This window comes from Lissotriton vulgaris, chromosome 1_2, assembly GCF_964263255.1.
Source record: "Lissotriton vulgaris chromosome 1_2, aLisVul1.2, whole genome shotgun sequence".
Lineage (NCBI taxonomy): Eukaryota > Metazoa > Chordata > Amphibia > Caudata > Salamandridae > Lissotriton > Lissotriton vulgaris.
In genome coordinates, this window is record NC_141686.1 from 98,617,253 (window position 1) to 98,639,464 (window position 22,212).

The 22,212-nt window shown below is 48.0% G+C and overlaps 1 protein-coding gene across 10 annotated transcripts in view; it reads right to left on the reverse strand.

Annotated features, from left to right (window-relative positions):
• Nucleotides 1–22,212, reverse strand: part of MICAL3 (microtubule associated monooxygenase, calponin and LIM domain containing 3) — a 2,050,293-nt gene that overhangs the window by 930,521 nt on the left and 1,097,560 nt on the right. For all 10 annotated transcript variants that reach the window (XM_086952901.1, XM_086952911.1, XM_086952910.1 and 7 more), the window contains one exon: nucleotides 19,426–19,612. In XM_086952901.1, the coding sequence (XP_086809027.1) occupies nucleotides 19,426–19,612 (187 nt within the window). The remainder of the gene's footprint in view (nucleotides 1–19,425; nucleotides 19,613–22,212) is intronic.

A 22,212-nucleotide genomic window follows, 5' to 3' on the forward strand; every position in this document is an offset into this window, starting at 1 on the left:
TCAACTCCAGTAGGTTGATGTGCATTTTCTTTTGCTGCGTGGTCCATAAGCCCTGCACTGTGTGGTGGAGGACATGGGCTCCCCACCCTATCAGGGATGCGTCCGTTGTAAAGACTATTTGTGGTACAGGCTCTTGGAACAGTCGTCCCTTGCAAAGGTTTTGTGGATTCCACCAATGTAGAGAGTTGTATGCACGATTGGTCACCAACACTAGGTCGCCTAATTGTCCCTGGGCCTGGTTCCACTGACGTGCTAGGCACTCCTGCAGCGGACGCATGTGTAGTCTTGCGTCAGGGACTATGAAAATGCATGAGGCCATCGTGCCTATTAGTTGCATAAACACTCGGGCTGGGAGCGAGTGTTGTGGCCTGAACCTTTGGATTAGCGTCTGAATGCTGTTTATTCTGACAGAATTTGGTTGTGCCTTCCCTGCCAGAGTGTCTATAGTCGCTCCCAGGTATTGTTGTACGTGGGCCGGCTGAAGATGGGACTTTGGATAGTTCAGCGAGAAACCTAAACTGTGCAGGAGGTGAATAGTGCGTGAGATGTGGCTGGCACATTGCTGGGCTGACTGTGCTTGTATGAGCCAGTCGTCCAGATACAGATAGACATGAATATGCAGTCTTCTTAGATGTGCAGCTACTGTCGCTAGGCACTTGGTGAAAACTATTGGAGCTGTTGTCACTCCAAAAGGAAGGACTTTGAATTGGTAGTGCTGATGTTGTATTGTTAACCTGAGATATTTCCTGTGTGCTGGGTGTACTGGTATATGGAAATATGCGTCTTTGAGGTCTAGTGTTGCAAGGAAGTCTCCTTGACGCAACAGTGGTAGCACCTGCTGTAGTGTGAGCATGTGGAAATGCTCTGATAAAATGTATTGGTTTAGGGGTCTGAGATGTAAAATTGGTCTGAGAGACCCGTCCTTTTTGGGGATTAGGAAGTACAGTGAGTACATCCCTGTACCCTGGTGTTCTAAGGGTACTAGTTCTATGGCCCCTTTTTGTAGCATGCTGATGAGTTCCTGCTGCAATAAGTATAGGTGTTCTGCGGACATAGGACGGTGCCTTGGGGGAATGTTGGGTGGCGTGGAGGTCAACTCTAGGCAATAGCCATGCTGTATAATTTGCCTCACCCACTTGTCTGTGGTTATGTTTTCCCAGACTTTCAGGAACTGTTGCAATCTTTCCCTGACCGGTGTTACATGGTCTGGGGGTAGTGACAAGAAGTCACTGCTTAGTATTGGTAGAGGATCTGGTGGTGTTATTCCCTCGTCCTCTACCTTTGCTGTTATTGCCACAGTATCCACCTCTACTGTTCTTGTTGTAGGTGTTTTGCGTGTTCCCCTTGTTGTATGAGGTTTGCTGTGTTGAGCCTGCTCTTGCAGCTCCTCTGTTGCCAGAGCGACGAAAGGAGCCACCTCTGTATTGTTGTGATTGCAAGGCTCCCATAGACTTGGCAGTATTGGTATCCTTCTTCATTTTATCTAGTATTGTGTCCACATTAGGGCCAAACAAATAATCAGGGTTCACAGGTTGATTTAGTAAAGTGCTCTGAACCTCATTTTTAAACCCAGATATGTGTAGCCACGTATGTAGTCTAAGCATGACACTGGTATTGATAGCCCTGGCTGCTGTGTCTGCCGCATCTAGAGCACACTTGATGGAGGCGTTAGATATGAGCTTTCCCTCTTGTATTAGGTATTCTGCTTGTTCCTTATAAAGGTCAGGTAGATGCTGCATAATCTGCTCTAGAGTGTCGTAATGGGCCCTGTCATACCTAGCTAACAGGGCTTCTCCATATGTTAGCTGCTTGAGCAGCTACCCTTTTCCCCGAGGCCTCCAAAATTTTAGACTCCTTGTCTGGAGGTAGAGCCTCGCCAGTAGTTTGTGAATTTGCACGTTTACGTGCATTGGATACTACCAAAGAGTCTAAAGGTAGCTGTCCTCTAATGTAGGTAGGGTCGACTGGAGCTGGCCTATATTTTTTCTCTATCCTGGGGTTAATGACTTATGCCCTGGTTGGTTCCTTAAATATGTCCCTTGCGTGTTTAAGCACCCCCTTTAACATTGGCAATGTTTTCACTGATCTTTCAGAGGTGTTGAAAGTATCAAAAAGGAAGTCTTCCTCAATGGGGTCTCCATGCATTTCCACGTGGTGGTTGTATGCTGCTCTTTCTAGCAATGCATTGAAAGCAGCTGTGTCCTCAGTAGGCGAAGTTTTAACAGTGTATGCAGTACTGTCTTGCATGGGCTGAGAGTCTACAGGGTCAGACCATTGTTGAGTTTGGTTGTCCTGGTCATTGTCCCCAGGATAATTATAAAGTTCATTATCCTCATATTCCACATCCTCTTCTGTGTGTGTGTGGGAGAATATGTATAAGTCTCTTGCACAAGTGGTCTGATAGGCTCAAAGAGAGTAGGAGATGTAGAAGAGTCTCTTTTCTTCTTTAGTGGTATCTTATAGGTTTCAGCGTAAGTTTCTGGTCTGATTTTCCTTTTTAATAGGGTAACTCTGCCAGTATCGGGGTCGACGTACAGTTTTGATTGTTCCTCTGTCGAGGGCTCTTGCTCTTCATGTGCTAGAGCTCTTCTCCCCGCAATCGCCTTCTTTGCTGGCGTCGGGTCGATTTCCGTTGTTGGATCGACCGTCTTTTGCCTCATGTGCGTTGGAAGTCCAAATTTTATCGGTCCGAGGGACTTTTGTGCATCAACAGTCTTTTTTGGCTGGATGAACTTCTTCGGTGCCGATATTGTTATTTATCCGACAGTTTTCTTTGGTTCGATAACCACTTTTTGTTGTGTCGTCTTCGAAGCCTGCTGCTTCGGGGCGATGATTTCTTGCCTCGGCTCGACGGACCCTTTCGTCTTGATCCTTGCCTTCGGGTCGAGTGTCTTTGTTTGCACCGGCTTCGGTTTGTCGAGTTTCTTCTTCGGATCAACAACCATCTTCTGCGGGAGTCCTTTGGTTATGTTGCCAGGCGTCGACATCGATCTCGTCGGTTCGACGGCCTTTAAGCTTCGGCATGTCTTTGGGTGTACTGGCTCTCGGCTCGACACCCCTCATATGCGACCCAGGCGGGTCGACAACCATTTTGTGTTCGGTCGGCGCCGATGTTTCCGCACCTCTCGGTCCGAAGACTGTAAATTCTATCAAATTCGGTTTCTGTTTTGCTTCCTTCACTTTCGGTTTCGGGATTACCAAGGAATGGTAATGTTGGACCGATGGCTCTTGCCTTATGTTCTTAGCCGGGCTAAATTGCGGGGCTATAGAATCGATGTTAGGATCTTGGCTAAGGCCTTCCGGCGATGCCTCGACCTGAGCCTGTGGAAGCGTATCAGTAACAGTACTGGGCTCCGTACTCACGGTTGGGTCCGTGTCCTCGCCGGGGTCGTCCTCGACGGCTCCAATGCCTGGATCGTCGTCCCCTACCTCGACGATGTCGTCTTCGTTGTCGACGTAGTCGTTGGAGTCATGTTCCGACTCCTGCTCCGACTGTTGGTCTGAGTCCTCAGCTTCGACGACTTCTTCGTCGTCGTCCTCAAAGATGTTCTCCGGCTCAGGCGCTGGCTCCTGCATCGTCTGCCCCGCTGCTCTTTGAAGCCGAAGTGTCTTCTTCGATCGAAACTGAGCACAAGCTAAGCAGTCGGCTTCATTGTGTTCCGGAGATAAACACTTGTTACACACAGGGTGTTTATCTATGTGTGGAAACTTTGAGTTACAGTTGGGGCATCTTTTGAATGAATTTCGTTCCATCGACGATCGGTCCTTTGGTGTCAAAAAGGCCACGCGACCTGATTCGACTTTGAGTAGAAAACACAGAAAGAGAGTTGTTGATACCGATCGAAATAACAATACCGACGCCCCCGAAGGCCTTTTGGCCTTTTAGAAAAGTTTTTTATCGATTCTGAACTCCGAGTTGGAAATCACATACGAACCCAATGGCGGAAAAAAGACAATCTAAGGATGGAGAGGATGCCCATGTGCACTGTAGTCCAGGGGAGGAGCCACCTATCTCGTGATACTTCGAAGACTCTTCCAGGACAACAATGTGCAATCATCCGGACCCAACACTAGGCGGCGATCTATGCACAGATATGAATTCAGCAGCCCACATGCCTCGAACAGACAGTTTTCTCGCATATACAGCTGATGACCATGAGCCCGATTTCTCAAAGTTAATACCCAGATACGAGAATCTATTAATCGTATCTATTTTAGTTTTTTCAATAAAAGTTTTACATGTATTGATTTTATTTGTACTGCAACATATAGTAAACGTTTTACTTATATTTATTTTTAAACCTCTATCTTTCATATAGTTCGTAAAATTGGTGATAGCCCTTTGGAGGCCTATCTGAGTCAGCGCCATGATTACTACGTTGTCCGCACATAGTAATATGGGGACTGGGGTATTCTCAATCGAATGGTAATCGTGCTAATCCTGGACCAAGTGTGAACCTACACTATTTATGTATAGGTTGAACAAAAACGGTGCGAGTATACATCCTTGTCTAACACCTTTGTTTATTCTGAACTTGGTTGTACATTCTCCCCGCTTCCTGTACCGCACTCTCGCCCCCGATATAACTCCTTAATAAATAAAAGCCGGTTCGGGTCCACGCCCATTTGTGCCAGGGTACTCCAGAGTTTATCATGATTTAGACAGTCGAAAGCTGAGCTTAGGTCGACGAACGTAAAAAACAATTTTTTCCCTTTGGCTGATACCTATTTAGCTATGAGTAGCACTAAATGTAATCCTTGTTCTATCGTTCCAAGTCCTGCCCTGAACCCATATTGGAACTTCGAGAGTATGCCCCTTTCTTCCACCCAGAGTTGTAATTTGTTTAAAATAACCCTCCCAGCAACTTTCATAAGTGAGTCCAGTAATGATATTGGATGGTAACAATTAGGTTTATTTCTGTCTCCCTTTCTAAAGATGGGAATCACAATGGCGTCTAACCAAGTGGGGATGAACCTATATTTATTACAGCTATTCAAAACATTGGTTAGGAGTGGGGCCCATAGCTCCGTGTTAGACTTGTATACGTCCACTGGCACCCTGTCAGGTCCTGGGGCTTTCCCTCCGGCACTCTCATTAATGGCAATTAAAACTTATGCGAGTGAGAATTCAATATTCCGGGGTAAAGACGCCCGAATAACATTTTCACCTCCCTCCATTGCGACAGTTCCCTCACTCTGGGTTAGGACATCTGCCTGATAAAGGTCTTTAAAATAATTAACCCATCTATCTTCCGTGATCGCCACATCAATTATATCAATTTCCCTATCCGTAAAAAAAGGGGCATTAACAGCCTTCCAAAAGCCAGTGTTGTCCTTAGTCTACAGGCTTGATGTAACGCCTGCCATGCTTCTAATTTCAACTGACTCTTACGCTTTTTAATTGCTCGTTGGTAATCAATTCTGGCAAGCCTTACTTCTTCCTTGCTTCTCGTCTCATATTTTAGGACCCTCAGTAAGTGGGCATGGGCCTTGCTACAATCCCCATCGAACCACACCTATGCCTTAGTCATGTCCTGTTTCTGCATTCCTGTTAGAAGATTTTGTATTTCCTCAGTAATTCTAAGAAAAGCCTTGGAAACTAAGGCATTTTCGCTTGTCTGCACTAGACAAGTTTCAAAATTCTTATATTTATTTTTTACTAGAGTTTCGAGAAAAGCCATGGGTTCTACTTTCGTCCAATTTATGGTATTTCCATTTGTCGTTGCAAGATTTAATTTATAATTATATGTTGGTTCTTTTACTTTGGAAGTTTTTTTACTCCCTGCAAGGGAAAAAAGTAGCCTATTTGGAAAATGGTCGCTCATCGCTATTTCGCATGTTTCACAAGTAGAGACATGACAAGAATACCGGTTTGACATGAGAACAAAGTCAATTACTGATTGGCACCCCCTCACGATAAAAGTTGGCTCAAAGGGTACAGGGGGATGCATAATTCATTTGCAAAACCCAGATCGAATTGAAAGATTATTTCATTCAGCCAGTCGCCCAAGCCACAAATACCCAGATGGCTGTATGAGCATAGGAAACAGTTGAAGTCGCCAGCCCATATTATGCACATATCCCCAGACAGATGTTCTTCTATGTGCTTCAGGGTTTGACATAACTCTTCTAGTACCTTGTTAATTTCTGGTTTCAGGATATTATAAAAGTTTATTAGAACTGTTTCCTTCGTTCCCCCGCAGCTTACTAGCAATATCTGATAATATTCGGACACATTCTCAAATTTCACTACCAAGTCATTCAGAAGGTTAGACACATAAGTACATAATCCCCCTTTGTTACGCCCTCTAGTGCTCAAACTAGCAGGGGTATGGAATGTACGATAACCATTTATATGTGTGGCTTCAGTTGCCCATGATTCCTGCAGACAGATGATGGAATAATCCTGTATAAATGTTAACCAAGAGGGATCCTTCACCCTAGAAGAAAGCCCAGCGATGTTCCATGATATCATCTTAAAAATATTACCCATTTCTGGTTTCTTAATTATTGGGCTTGAAACTATTTGAGTGGTAACATCTCCTAGTGGATTCCTTGACTCGCTATTCAGTTCAGCTGTAATAGATCTGTATTGGCTAGCGTGATGTTTACTTTCCAGGGTCACCTCCATATTCCCTCTTTCTAGGGTTGTGATAGGCTCGGGTAAAGATCGCCCTTACTAAGTGTGGGATGGTTATCTTCAGCAGCAGCAATAGAATACCCTGCTTCCTTGCAGGCACCGGCTATACTGTTGCGTGTACTATTTACAGGCCCCCAGATAACACATTGATCTGATTGTTGTCTCATGACCTCAGCCCCTCTGTCCGAAATGGAAACGCTCTGGTGGCTAATACTGGTTGAAGTTAGTCAGTCCACCATGTCAAGTACACTGTACCTGTTGCTCAGGGGGATACTAGGGACAAAACCAAAGCCATCTAGCCCAGTCCCGTTTCTGGCATTATTTTCCCCAAAACCCCTTTCAAAGACTTTTCCATTACAAGCAGAATTCACTTTTTGTGTTTGGGGGGTATAGAAGTAACTAAGGTCAAGTGGCTGAATACTAGTTCTAGTGGTATGGATCGACCTCTCACAGATGTATCGCACCACTCGGCTATCTCTAAAGTTTATGACAATGCAGTTACCCGCTACGTCTTTCCTTCTCCTTCCCACCCAGCTCACTGTGCGTGCAAACACAATTTGACTGCGATATTTGGAGGAAGGGGTCTGTTGGTATTCAGCCAGTGGATGGTTTTATTCTTTAATTCAGCAAACAATTCCTCACTGCCCTTCTCTAGATCTGGGACCCCTGCCAGAACAACAACATAAGGTACAGACTAAGGTGGTAAGTCAATATATGGTAGCAAATTCTCATGCTCATTGGTATTAAAAGGTCCCTTTTCCCCCCGGCAAGGTTTTAACTGTAACCCCTCCCAATGCACGAGGGTCTATACTTTTGCCCTTTGTGGTGGCCATAGTTCCCTGCAGAGCTGCATCACCCTTAGCACTCAAGTCCAGTTCCATCACAGCCCAGCAAAGTGCCTTCCATGGGATCGAGTTCCGGTGTATGGGGGATTGAATTAGGGACGAGAATGCTCCTAGTGCCATTTGACCACAGGTTCTTATCTTGATTATTCGTTGGCAGATTCTTCTTAATGCCCTCGAGATTAGATATAGTCAATTGTTCACATTTCTTTAGACTGTCCTCAATTGACAACAGTCTTGCAAGGATGGGCTGTATAGAAGAAGTAATCAGTCCGCCTACTTTTAACCAAAAACCCTCATCCAGCATAGGCAGAAGACCAGCAGAAGGGTTTATAGATGAATTACTTGGTGCTGTGATCTAATGCCCTAAAATAATGGGTGCAGCACATGCTGAGTCGCCCATATTATTTGGTTTAGCCACCTTAGGGTTTTTCCCCTTAAGACACCCCCACCTCGCTTCCTCTTTGGGACCGCTCCTGGTATATGCCCTGGTGGCGGTGGCACAACCTCAGGAGCAGACATCATGGATGCGGGAGTGGCTACCCCGCCAACTACGCTTATAGGTGCGTTAGGGTTGCTTTGGGCCTGCATGCTGGGGGCCCCATCAGACCTGGTATTCACCATTTCCTCTGATGTTAGACTACTAGTTTGGCTTGAGGCCGCTTGCTCAATGTGTATTATTCTGGAGACATGTACAGCCAGGGTATGGTCTTTTATCATGAGTTTGGGGCTCTTCCTCTATTTATGTAAAATGCTGTTGATTGTCTACCATAAGTACAATGTTCAAATATGTGTTTTTTAGAACAAACTTTGATAAAACAAACTAAAAACAACCAAGAATGATATATATATTTTTTGCTAATAAATTATTGAAAATTAAAAGTTGTGTGGGGCATATATATTTTGCCGGATATATTATAATATTTAGTGGGGAACGTTGTTTACGTTGATTATTATAGGTCCACTGTAGAGCCTGCACATACCTTCTGCATGATCGACAAGCAGAATTAGGAATAGGCCAGGAAGCCTCAGAGCCACCCTCAATGAGACCCAAGATTGAGGCTGAAACAGCTAGATCAGAACCTGAATATTATAGGCTTGTTGATTCAGAGGGAAGGTCCAAAAACTCACATGTATCCAGGATGGCTCAGATGAATAGGTGCCTATGTGAAAGAGTCTGGTGTACCTTTGGTACTCTCATCTAGAAACTCAAACAATTAAGCACCTTCACCATTGTCTGACGAGCCTGCAATGAACAGCCCGTCATTAAGGTATGGGAAGACTGATACCCCGACCTCCAAAGGTATGCTGTGACCACGCCATCACCTACGTGAACACTCGAGGGTTAAAGTGTAGGCCGAAAGGGACCATGGCAAATTGAAAATACTTGTGGCCCACCTTGATCTGCAGGTAGCGCTTGTGGACGTGAACATGGAATTGGTGCCATGCAGGTCCAACACAATCACCCAGTATCCTGGATCCCAGGTAGATCGAGCCTGGGCTGGCATAAGCATCTTGAGTGTGTCCTTCCCTCGGAAGGAATGGAGATATTGGAGACCTAAAATAGGATGAAGGCCTCCACTCTTTTTCAGCGCTAGGAAATAACTGGAGTTACACCCAGTTAGGTCTAAGAGACGTAAACTCTTCTCTATGGCTCCTTTCACCGAAGGAGCATAAACAATCTGCAGCAAAATGGACAAATTTACTTAGGAAAACCACTCTAATATATGGGGATAAAGAGAGAGAGACTGAAAAGTATGGCAGGGCTTAACCCCTTTGCACTATCGGCAGGACAAACCTGTCCAATGTCATGGCCTGTCATCTATGAGAAAAGTACTGATTATGTCTCCTATAGGGTGGTCGTGTGCCGTTGAAGACAAACTAAATCAGTTTGGAAGCTGCTGCCAGAGGGGCTGGGAGGTGCGCTGTCCCTGCATGCCTTAACACTGTCTGCTGGAGCCTCTATTCAGACCCCTTAAATGAGACTGAGTTGCCTGTTTTTGAGGTGGAGGGCCTTGAATCTGCCTGTAAGCAAAGACCTCTAAAGGGGCAAAATTGTTGGGGAATATTCCTTGCAGCTGTGAAGAGACCAAGGAAGCATACAGTGGGTCTACTGTTTTTACATTGTTCAAGGGCAGAGTCGGCCTTTTCACTAAATAGGTGAGTCCCCTCACAAAAGGCATATCCATGAGCGGCACTTTGACATCAAGGAGCACCACGCTAGTACTACCCCCTCTGTGTCAACAGTCAGTCGTGACCAAGTCTGAAAAAATTGCATATTTCGCTCCTTGCCATATTGAATAGTTTGTGTCAAATTGGTGCATAATACTGTTAGGACTGCCGGCAAGACCTCTGTGACCGTTTTATATTCCATGAGAGCACCCACCCCGGCAAACCGTTAGGTGATGAGAACATCCTCTTTCCAAAAGCCTCAATTCTTATCAACTCTGCTTGGGAAAGCGGGTCTGAGGCATTGTGCCACCCGTCTGTTGAGAAGCAGATGGGAACAGGGTTTAGGCCAAGTACCCATGAGGGTGTCAGTCAGTACTTCATTGAACAGCAGCAAAGGTTGATGAGGTCTGTTCGGTTTGTATAAGCTCAGTGAGGATGTTGGTTTTCACCTCGAAAAAGGGCATTGCAATTCTCGAACTTTGAAGTGCTTGTCTGATCACCATGGCGAATTAGGTTGGCTATTCCATAGATGGCCCAGGGGAGAACACATTCCTGTGTCAGAGAAAGTGTCCAACCCACTGTCTTCTTGTAGAGCCAAATAAAATGATCATACTGTAAAGGAAATTCATTCCTATCACTATCATCATTATAAAAAACTGGTTGAATCTGGTTAAAGTCGGATCGAAAACATTGCAGTGCTGGAGGATGGTTCCTAGGCAGAAGTACTGTCTTATCAGTCAGATTGTACTGGATCTATGTGCATTTGAACTGTTCCGGGGCGCCCCTTTGCAGAGGGATGAGACTATTTTGGTTGCACTATCCTTGGGCCTCCATCGACGTGGCAGGAACCAGCATGGATCATGGTGACAGGGATGGAGTCAGCTCCTAAGTTGCAGATGAACCCAGGTGGGTTCACGATGCACAGACAGCACCAGCAGCAGATCTGCAGACCATAACCGGACTGGAAGCCTCCACGGATCCAAGGGGGTACCAAGGTAAGTGAACTGGCAGGCAGGTTGTCAAAGATTCTTAGCATGCCCTCCTTAAATGTCTCAACTGCTGGGGCGTTGCTGACAGACCTGGAAATTCAGAGTGCATCGGGATCAGCTGCGGAAAGAATTCCTCAGTGGGGGACCACGAGTAAGATCAAGGGGCCCCTTGACTTCCTCATGAGTTGCATAACTTCTAAGGAGGAGTGTGGCGAGGGTGGCTTGAGATCTGTTTGCACTTGTTATGCTTCTTTTGGGACTTGGACTTAGCCAAAGAATTGGACCTTGATGACTTGGACACTGTCTCAGTAGCAGCCTAGAGAGCAAGAACCGGTCATGACCTCTACTTTGAGCTGCAGTGTTTGCTGACATATAGCTTAGCTTCACACTCCGAGATCTCTTTGAGTGTAAAAGGGCACTTTACCCGACTAAGTCATAAACCGATTCCAAACACCTCGTGAGGATCTGTAACAAACCTCTCTTTGCGACAGTCCCTACTAGGCTTGAGTTCAACCCTGTAGTTTTAGGAGAGGACATGTTCCCTTACACACTGGAGAGAACTTTAGAGAAAAAAAACTCCTCAACTGACAAGAAAAAAGTTAGGAGCTAGCTCGGGATCTGCAGATGAAGGCACCAAAGTAAGTACTCTTGGGTGGTGCTTAAATTCGGCGTCAGTCGTCACTTCTGTGGTGGATCAGAGTTGATACAGAGCTACAAGATATCACCTACTTGCAACCAGTGGGTATGCTGAAAGATTTTCAGAATCCAGTCTGCAGGCCTGGGGATAATAACAAAGTGAGGAAACTTCAATTAGAAGTATTAATCAGAACTAGTTGCTTGCTTAAAACCTTTAAATGCGATTTTGTGTGTATGTAGTTTTATATTGTGTGACCCCCCCTTAAAATTCACTTCTAGAAATACCATTGCTTCACTTATTCAAGATGTGAGCTGAAGCACAGCTGCACTCAAGGCAGAGGTTTTGCGTAACCTGATTTGTAAAGAGGGGAAGAGTTGGGAGCAAAAGCACAAGTTACTTACCTTCGGTAACGATATATCTGTAAGAAACATTAGTTAGTTAGATTCCTTACCTTAGAATAACCCCCAGGCGTCAGACTGGATCCGGAAAGTTTTCGTCAGCAGTACTCCTGCACGTCGGTAGGCGTTGTCTGCGGCTCCGCATCCGTCGTCGGCATCGCCGGAATGACGTCGGAGTACTTAGACGCCACCCTTGCGCGGTGACGTCAGTTCTGTACATAGCTTTCCGCGCCAGAAACGCAGAGCCATGAAAGAAACCGACACTGGTGCAATGAAACTAGGGGCCTGCATAGGATGACCGTAACCCTAGAAATCGGTTCGAAGAACGGGGAGGATGGGTGGGGCGGTAAGGAATCTAACTAACTAATGTTTCTTACAGATATATCGTTACTGAAGGTAAGTAATTTGTGCATCTGAAAGAAACATGTTGGTTAGATTCCTTACCTTAGAATAGATACCCCAGCATTACCAACCCGGGTGGTGGGTCTGCGAACCAAGATCAAACCAGTAAGTCCTGAAGAACTGAACGGCCAAAGAAGCCATCCCTCCGGACTTGGCTGTTGAGGCAGTAGTACTTGGCAAACGTGTGCAACGAGGCCCACGTAGCTGCCTGACAAATGTCCTGAAAAGGGACTCCCCGTCCTCGGGCAGTAGTAGCCGCAGTGGCCCGAGTGGAATGGGCGCGCAGCCCCTCAGGAGGATCCTTCTTAGCTAAGGAATAACAGACCTTGATGCACAAAACAACCCACCTAAGGTGGTCCATTTGTGCACCGCCCGTCTCTTCTTAGCGCCCACGTAGCCAACAAAAAGTTGGTCGTCCAACCGGAACTGTTGTGTGCGGTTCAGGTAAAAGGAAAGCGCACGTTTTGGGTCCAGATGGTGGAGCCTCTCTTCCTCTTTCGAAGGATGCGGAGGCGGCAAGAAGGTGGGCACAGTAATGGTCTGGTCGATGTGAAAGGCAGTAACCACCTTGGGTAGAAAAGAAGGACAAGTCCTCAGAACAACTTTGTCCGGATGGACAGAGAGGAAAGATGGCTTAGAGGAACAAGCCTGGAGCTCACTCACTCTTCTGGCAGAGGTGATGGCAACCAGAAAAGCGGTTTTGAGAGTCAGAAGACAAAGAGGACAGTTGTAGAGTGGCTCAAACGGAGCACACATCAGATAGGTTAATACCAGATTCAAGCCCCTTTGAGGTATTACAAAAGGAACAGGAGGAAAACATGTGAGTAATGCCTTTCAAGAACCTATTTACAACAGGGGACTTAAAGAGAGAGGGCTGATCAAGAAGCCTCAAGAAGGCTGAAACAGCTGAAAGATATCCCTTGATGGTGCCCAGAGGAGAGCCCTGCTGGGCCAGGGAAAGAAGAAAGAGGAGAACCTCAGAAAGAAGGGCGGAAATGGGATCCACAGCCTTTGCTGTGCACCATGCCACAAATTTGTTCCACCTGCAAGCGTACAATTTTAGTGGAGAATGACATCAGAGACTTCAGGAGGCAAGTCAAATGTCATCAACTGCCGCCGCTCAATCTCCACGCCTGGAGGTGGAGGCTGGACAGGTTCGGGAGGAGGACCGTCCCCTGCTGCTGCGACAGGAGGTCCTCCTAAAGAGGCAGTCGAATCGGGGGATCGATTGACAGACCCAGTAGCCCGGGATACCAGTATCTTCGTACCCAATCCGGAGTCACAAGGATGACTTGGGCCCAGTCGCGCCTGATCTTCTTCAGCACTCTGGACAGAAGTGGTGGAAAGGCGTATAACAGACCGCAACGAAAAGCTCCTCCGAGCGAGTGCCGCCTTGGAAACTCCAACGCACAGAACTTATGACATTGCGCGTTCTCTTCGGTGGCGATTAGATCTAACCAAGGCTCTCCCCAATGCTGAAACAGATCTTGCGCCACGTCCAAGTTCAGACGCCACTCATGATCTATCATGCACCGATGACTGAGTCTGTCCGCCCTGGCGTTCAGAGAACCTACCATGTGTTGAACCACCAGGGTGATGCCATTATGTTCCAGCCATGTCCAGAGGTGCAGAGCCTCCTGACAAAGGGTCCACGACCCCACCCCACCCCACCTTGTTTGTTGCAGTACCATATGGAGGTGGTGTTATCCGTGAACACCTGCCCTACACTTCCCCGGACAGAGAAAAGGAATGCCTTCAGTGCACATCGTATCGCCCACAGCTCCAGAAGGTTGATATGGAGCCGGGACTCCACCGGAGACCAGAGGCCACTGATCTCCGCCTCTTCCAAGTGGCCCCCCCCATCCCAGGAGGGACGCATCCGTCACCACTGTGTGCTCCGGTTGGGGTAGGGAAAGGGATCTGCCACTGACCCAATCGCGGTCCGTGAGCCACCACTGCAACTGTCTGGCAGTGCCCTCCGAGATCAGGGCGAGGGCAGACAGGTTTCCCTGAAGTTGTGGCCACTGGAACTTCAGGTCCCACTGCAGAGCCTGCATCCGCCACCTGGTATGATGTAGCAGAAGGATGTAGGAGGCCATCAGACCCAGTAGCCGTAGGGTCAACCGAACTGAAACTTGGGATAAAGGCTGAAAGACCGGAATCAGAGCCTGCTGCTCGGGAGGATAAACCCGAAACTGCGCAGAGACCAGAAACGCTCCGACGAAGAGGAGCTTTTGGGAGCGACTCAGATGTGACTTTGGGACGTTAATGGAAAACCCCAGTGAAAGCAGGAGGCCGGCCGTAGTCTGGAGGAGGGAGACAACTGCTTGGGGTGAGCCCGCCTTTAACAACCAGTCGTCGAGATAGGGTAAGACTGGAACCCCTGATCTGCGCAGATGAGCTGCCACCACTGCCATCACTTTCGTGGACACCCGAGGGGCACTGGTGAGGCCGAAGAGGAGCACGGTAAACTAAAAGTGCTCGTGGCCTACTGTGAACCGCAGGTAAAGCCGGTGGGCCGTCAGGACGGGAATGTGGAAATAAGCATCCTGCAAATCTAACGCTACCATCCAGTCTGCAGGGCCAGGGGAAGCCAAAACCTGAGCTAACGTCAGAATCTTGAACTTCTCCTTCCGGAGGAAGCCGTAGATGCTCCTGAGGTCCAAGATAGGACGTAGGCCCCCTTAGCCCATCTAGGGAACCAGAAAGTAGTGGGAGAAAGAACTCCATCCCACTTCTGGGCCAGGAACGCGCTTGATGGCCCCCTTGGGCAAAAGGGCCATAACTTCCTCCCGTAGAAGTTGCAAGTGATCCCCCTATATGCTGTGGTACTGCGGTGGCATGGCTGGAGGGGTCGTCTCGAAGGGGAGGGAGTAGCCCCTTCGGAAGATTTGCAGCACTCACCTGTCCGAAGTGTTGGTACGCCAGTGAAGCAGGTGATGGCGAACTCTGCCTCCCACTGGTGTGGAATGGGCCTGAAAGCTCGGACTAGGAAGGCTTCGAGGCAGATGCTGCGGATGTGGACTGACCCACTCTCTGTCTCCCCGCTCCGCCACGGCGAAATGCACATCCGCAACCGCGTTGAGGCTGGTTCTGCGGCCTGTGGCTAGACGAACATGAGGGGCTTCCCCTTCCATGGCCACGAAAGTAATGAAAAGCAGAAGTTTTCCGGTGCTGGTCCGACAGGTCCAAGGACTTGTCCGTAGCCCTGGAGTCCTTAAAGCGCTCCATCAGACTATCCGTCTTGTCGCCAAAGAGGCGACGGCCATCAAAAGGCTTGTCCATGAGAGTGCTCTGGATATCCCCCCGCCCCCCCCGAGTAGTTTGTGGATCTCAGCCAGGCATGACGACGAATCGCCATCATCGTTGCCATCACTCTACCCAGAGAGTCCATGGTGTCAAGTCCACATTGGATGGAATACCGTGCTCCATCCCGCCCCTCAGCAAGAGCTTGGGCGAGCCGTGCCCTGGCCTCCTCCGGGCACTGGGGCAGCACGTCCGCCACCGTATCCCACAGAGAATGGGTGTAGCAGTCCAAAAGGCATGTGGTATTAATGCTTCGCAATCCCAAACTGAGGGTGGAAAACAGTTTCTTGCCAAACTGGATCCCCGGTCCGTTGGTGCGGTCAGGAAGGATGTCTGGGACGTGGAGGCCTGAATAACCAGACTCTCAGGGTGGGATGTATGGACAGAAAGAAGGGGTCGCCCGAGGCCGGGCGGTGTCGCCGGGCCACGTTCCGATCCACAGGAGTGACTGTGGTGGGCTTGGACCAAGTGCCCATCAGAACGTCAGTGAGGACCTCAATAAACTGCAGCAGAGGCTCCAAAGAGCTTACTGGCATTTAAAGCACCTCGGTAAGGAGGTTAGTCCTCCCGGCCGCTGCAGGGAGATCAAGGCCCAAGGCTGACCTGCGCAGCACCACAGAATAAGTAGCTCCTTCCTCCGTAGCCACAGAGGGAGGAGAACTAAAACCAGTGTCAGGCGAAGTGTCTAAACCACTGGCCTCCCCTAGCTTCTCCGCCCAGTCCTGATTTAACTGGGACTGCTGTGCCAGAGGGTCCTCAGACCCTTCCCAGCCCTCCCCTTCATCCGTGTCCTGAGAAACAGGCAAAAATGACGGAGCTGAGTCATAACCGAAGGGCTCACCCATTGACACTGGAGACGGCGCAGTAGATGACGGCGCCGTAGCCGTCAGCTCGCTAGGACCCCCAGTCGGACCTGCGGCCATGAGGAAGTATCGAATCTCGCCTGGGGTCGCACTGAATCCAGGGACCGGATGAGACTACTGCGGCCCCATGTGGAGCCGCAGGAGTGGTGCCACCCGAACCCTCGGCCGAGTCGCGTGACCGGCGAGGGGAGTCAGAAGAGCGATGTCGTCTCTTTGACTTATTTTTACCATGCCTCGACTTACCTGAGTGTGAGGACTTGGATCTCGATGAACGGTGAGGACTGCTGCTCCGCGATCCGTCCCCGACTTTCTCCTCGACCGGTACCTCGAGCGGCACGGAATCGACTGCGGATCTCGAGGAGCTGGCGGTACCGCTCCCGCCTAGCTTTCGACGTCAAGGCACGGCAGTCGGGCCACGACTTGTCGTCGTGGTCGTCCCTCAGACAGTAGAGACACCGGCGGTGGGGGTCGGTAACCGACATCAGTCGGTGACAGGCATCACACAGCTTGAAACGAGGCATCCTTACCGGCAGCAGGAGTCAAAGTCGACTCGAAAAAGATATACAAAATTGTCCAAAAAGACTAACGGTACGCTCTTCCCGGATCGGCGCTTGCTGGCGCAGAAAAAAGAACTGGCGTGAGGGCAGCGTCTAAGTACTCCAACAACGTCATTCCGGCGATCTGAACGCCGATGACAGACTACGTCTACCGATGCGCAGGGGTACTGTTGACGAAAACTTTCCAGATCCAGTCTGTCGCCTGGGGGTTATTCTAAGGTAAGGATTCTAACTAACGTGTTTCTTTCAGATAGTACATCCAATGAGCAGCTCAGCAACAGAAGGATACGTTTAAGGTTAACTTGAAGAAGCCCAGTTGAGAGACAGCAGTGAAGTAGAACACAGGTATACCATCTTTAGTGAGATTTCAGTCAGGAGCTGTCAAACAAGTCTAGATCAGAATGCGCTTTAAAACATCCACATTAACACAATTACCATTGCTACATCATTCCCAGACAAACAGCAAATTAAGATGCAGCAGATCTGTTCGCCCCCTCTGTATACCTACCTAACATTAGAGGCAATGATGCCCACAAATGGTTCACTCAAGAACTTAGAGCACTTAAATTAGGGGTACGACAGAAAGAAAGACAGTGGAGAGCCACCTACTCTTCACAGGATAGGGAAACCTAGGAAAAATTATCAAAAATTTTTAAATCAACACAAACTTAATTACTTCTCCACAAAAATGTTATGGTCATCCAACAAGTCCAAAGATATTTTTAATATAGTTAATGAACTCTGTGACAACGACAGGACAGCCCCTTCAATAGCTCCTACGCAGAAGCTATGTGATTCCCTGAATAATTTTTTCAGAGAAAAAATTGTCACTATCAAATCGAGCATTGCTAGTTCCCCAACGTCACTTCCTTTGGATGACGTCTTTTACAATCCCTCTGTATTAGATACCTTCCCGGCCATTGATGGTGAAACCTTTTCTTCACTTTTGACGAGGGTAAAGTCCGGATCCCCTAACGACATCTGCCCCCCCCACATCTTCTCGGAAATCGGTCAGATTATCCCTCAGGGTATTCTACCCCTACTAAATAAATCACTGACCCAGGGCAGGGTACCTACTGGCTTTAAACACGCTCTGCTAATCCCTCTAATTAAAAAACCAGGTCTGGACCCTCAGGACTCATCAAATTATCGTCCTATATCCCTGTTGCCGTTCCTATCCAAGATATTGGAGGCTCACGTCTCCAATTGCCTTTCCAACTTTGTGGAAACCACTGGATTTCTGGAGCCAAATCAAGCTGGGTTCCGTCCAGGCCATTCGACCGAGACGGTAACCCTGGCAGTCCAGAATACACTTCGGTGTAACGCAGACAGGGATGTCCACCAGGCACTGGTGCTTCTTGACCTGTCTGCTGCATTCGACACGGTCGACCACACTATTTTGGTCGGCCGTGTCGAGCAGGCAGGCCTCAGAGGTACTGCCCTGAGCTGGGTGGAATCATTCTTGTCCGACCGGACTCAAGCAGTGAGACTGGGCACCTTCACAGCCCCTAGAATTAAGAACGATTGCGGGGTCCCTCAAGGCTCATCCCTGTCCCCCCTTTTATTTAATTTATACTTGCGTCCCCTTTTGTACTCCTTGAGGAAATTCAAAGTGTGGATCTTTAATTACGCAGATGATCTGCAATTGGTTTTCCCCCTGGGGTCGCCGGATGCTGTCACTGAGTTTAGGGAGGTCATGGCTCATATCCAGAGATGGATGGGCCTTAACCACCTAAAACTTAACCCAGGCAAGACTGAACTGATCTTGCCTGGGAAGAGCGAACTCAGCTGGGGACCTCAATTTTGGCCTCCGGAGATGGGAAACCCCCCCTCCAAATCCCGCACGGTTAAGAGCCTTGGAGTCACCTTTAGTGAAGACCTCTCCCTGAAAAGTCAGGTAGGGTCAGTTGTTTCCGCTTGCTTCTTTCAGCTGCACAAGATTAGAAAGATTGCCCATTTCCTAACCCATTCTGCCCTGATACAGGTGACCATCGCCCTTGTGCTGTCTAGGCTGGACTACTCAAATAGTTTATATTTGGGCCTTCCAGCCGGGCAGCTCAAGAGGCTGCAGCTGGTTCAAAATCAGGCGGCCAGGCTGATCTGTGGGCTTCCTAAATGGCAGTCCATCAGGCCAGGCCTGGCAGACCTGCATTGGCTGCCGGTAGCCCAGAGGGCGGCTTTTAAAACCGGCTGCATTATCTTTAGGGCATTACAAAGCAAAGGCCCCAAATTTATCATCAACCTGCTTGCCAGATACACCCCCTCCCGCAACCTCCGCTCTGGTCACAAAAACTTGCTCACGGTGCCGGTTGTTAGGAAACAACGTCAGGGCGGCAGCTCCTTTCATTTTCTTGCTGCCTCCCTCTGGAACTCCTTGCCAGCTTCTTTAAGGTCACACGAGGATATTCTAGCCTTTAGACTAGCCTTTAAGACCTGGCTTTTTAGAGAAGCCTATCCTTAGACGTTCTAAGTTGTCCTCCTGTTGTTGTGTTATGCTCTGAAAACTTCCTACAGCGCCATGAAGCCTACGGGCGTACGTGCGCTTTATAAGCTAAATTTAACATAACATAACATAACATAAGATGGAGGCTTAAAGGACTTTGAACATTAAGCTCTTACCATCTTCTAGGTCATAGGCGTAAGAGGACAAGCGCAGAGTTGCATTGCAGTAGTCGCACTTAAAGCAGCTTCGATGGAAGAACTTGGCTTCAGCGCTTAGACGCTCCATGACATAGACCCGCTTTCCACAGAAGTAACAGACATCACTTCCACCAATATTCTGTGGAAACTCCTTCCTGAAAGAGCACTGTGAAAGAAGAAAGAGAGTGAAAGCTCTACCCTACACAATGGGTTACACACAAGGCAAACTCTGGAAAAAAATTACAATACATATTTTACTTACGAGGCTGAGGTACTCCTGGCCTCTGTCCTAATTAACTCTGATCCGAAACTGGATAGCAACACGTGGTTAAATTTTCACAGCAACATAAGTACATATTGCACACTTAGAACCTCCCAACATAAATGTGTCTGGAAATCACCAAATTAAACAGGTAGTACAAACGGGGGTCAAAGTACTTGAATGGAGTGCAACTTAAAGCTCTGAGTAAACATGGTATACATCCGAAATCTTGTACCTTCGTATAATCTACTTTTATTTTATCCTACACAAGTCAACAGCGTGAGGTCTGAAATTGAAACAACTCAGTATGGACAATGGATTGAGGATGCAGTGCGCAACTGTAAGAAGTGACCACAAGATGCCTACAAACTAAGCTAAGCTAAGCTTTAATCTTCATTTCAATGAGAATCTGCAGGATGGCTAGTTACACTGGCCAGCTTTTATGGTCTCAAAGGCACAAACATTGACGCCTTACATCTGCACATTAAAAACCATGCTTTTTCCTCGATTAAATTTGCCATTAAATGTCCAAATCACAGGTTCAGATTTTTCATTTTGCGTGGCCGTGCAACAATCCCATTTCATGGTCTAGATACACTGCACAGATATTGGAAACATTTTCAACTGTGTCCTTTACAGCAGAACAATTCAGAACTTCTAATTTACCAAACAGAAAATGGCTGGTCAATGTTATACTTAACCATCTAAATTTTGTGGTATGGTTGACTTAGGTGAATCAAGCCCCATGGGACCGACGCCAGTGGAAGTACAATAAGACTGTAAGCAGGGGAAATCAGAACTTAAACACCTCTGAATGAAGTCGATCTCAACAAATTAACAGCCGAACAGAAGAAGTGGCAAGATCGGTCACGCATCAACACTAAACTGCAGTAAAATATTCCACTCAGTGGAGGCCTATGGTGGACCTGCAAAAAGGGAGGGGGGGGGGGGGGATGTCGTTAACGGAACCTGATTAATCTGATAGGCATACATATTGTATGGAATTCCGAGCTCACATGTTGTGCTGAAGAACAAGAAGAATTTGATATATAGCTGTAATGCAATGTGGAATTTAATGTGACTGTTAATTCAATAAAATATGTTTTAAACAAAAATGTACATTTTAGGTCTTACAATGCACCTTAGGCGACGTCAGACCATTAGTCAAGGTCTCCATAGATCCACAGGCAGCTCAATGTAGATTATAGAGGCGAGGAAGGGGATGGTAGCAGCTCCCTCCTGAATCGTTTGTTGGCCTCAGGTTTTTTTACTTTATGCTTTATGCCCTCCCTTTACCCTGACCTTGATTTTGTGCTTTAAATTGTTTTAGTGCACTCAGTGCTTTTAACGAGTGAAGTGTGGTTACTCCTGCATAAATAGCTGTGAACACTCTGCCTGCTACATACGTGGTAAAATCTATTAGCGGGGCATTGTTAGCACTTACCTGGGGAGGAATGGAGGTCTGTTCTCAGTAACCTGTCCTACCCGCCCTGGTCCGACACGGTAGCTAGTACCGTTGCGTGGAGGGCGGGGTAGGTAGAGTCAGGCACTTCCGCATTCCCCAGTTAGCTGTCTAGTTGCACGGGAGATACTATATAAATTCCGCTTGGACCAGCGGCGGCGCTGCCAGGAAGGGGGATGGTGGCAGCTCCCTCCTGAAACGATTGGTGGCCTCAGGTTTTTTTTTACTTTATGCCCTCCCTTTACCCAGACCTTGAATTTGTGCTTTAAATTGTTTTAGGGAACTCAGTGCTTTTAACGAGTGAAGTGTGGCTACTCCTGCATAAATAGCTGTGAACACTCTGCCTGCTACATATGTGGTAAAATCTATTAGCAGGGAATTGTTAGCACTTACCTGGGTAGGAACGGAGGGCTGTTCTCGGTGACCTGTCCTACCCGCCCTGGTCCGACGCGGTAGCTAGTACCGTTGCTTGGAGGGCGGGTAGGTAGAGTCAGGGACTTCCGCATTCCCAGGTTAGCGGACTAGTTGCAGGGGAGATCCTGTATAAATCCCACATGCCCCAGCGACCGCGCAGCGGGCGGCCAAAGGCAAGCCCGTCTACGCCCCTCCGGGGCTCGGGGCCTGGACCGCTGGAGGATTTCAGGTAGGACAGATTTACACGCAGCAGGTGCTATTGGCACTCAACACTGAAGTGATGGATGACTGCAGACATAGTCTGGACCTTGATTGCGCTGACCGAATAAAGGGTTGTAGGCATTGCGGGTTCACTACTAATCCCTTTTTATGGAGTAGGGAGGTTGGGCAGGAGCTTAGATGTGCCTTGATTAATTGTAGATCTCTTAGGAAACATCGTCTGGAAATCCGGGGCTATCTGGTGGATAGTCATGTGGACATCTTTTTTCTTGCAGAAACTTAGTTGGATGAGGAGTCGGCCCCGGAAATATTAGCAGCACTGCCCCATGGTTATGGTATTTGTAGGCTGGACAGACCCTGTGGGAGCGGAGGAGGGATCGCTTTGATCCATAAGCACAACATACAGTGT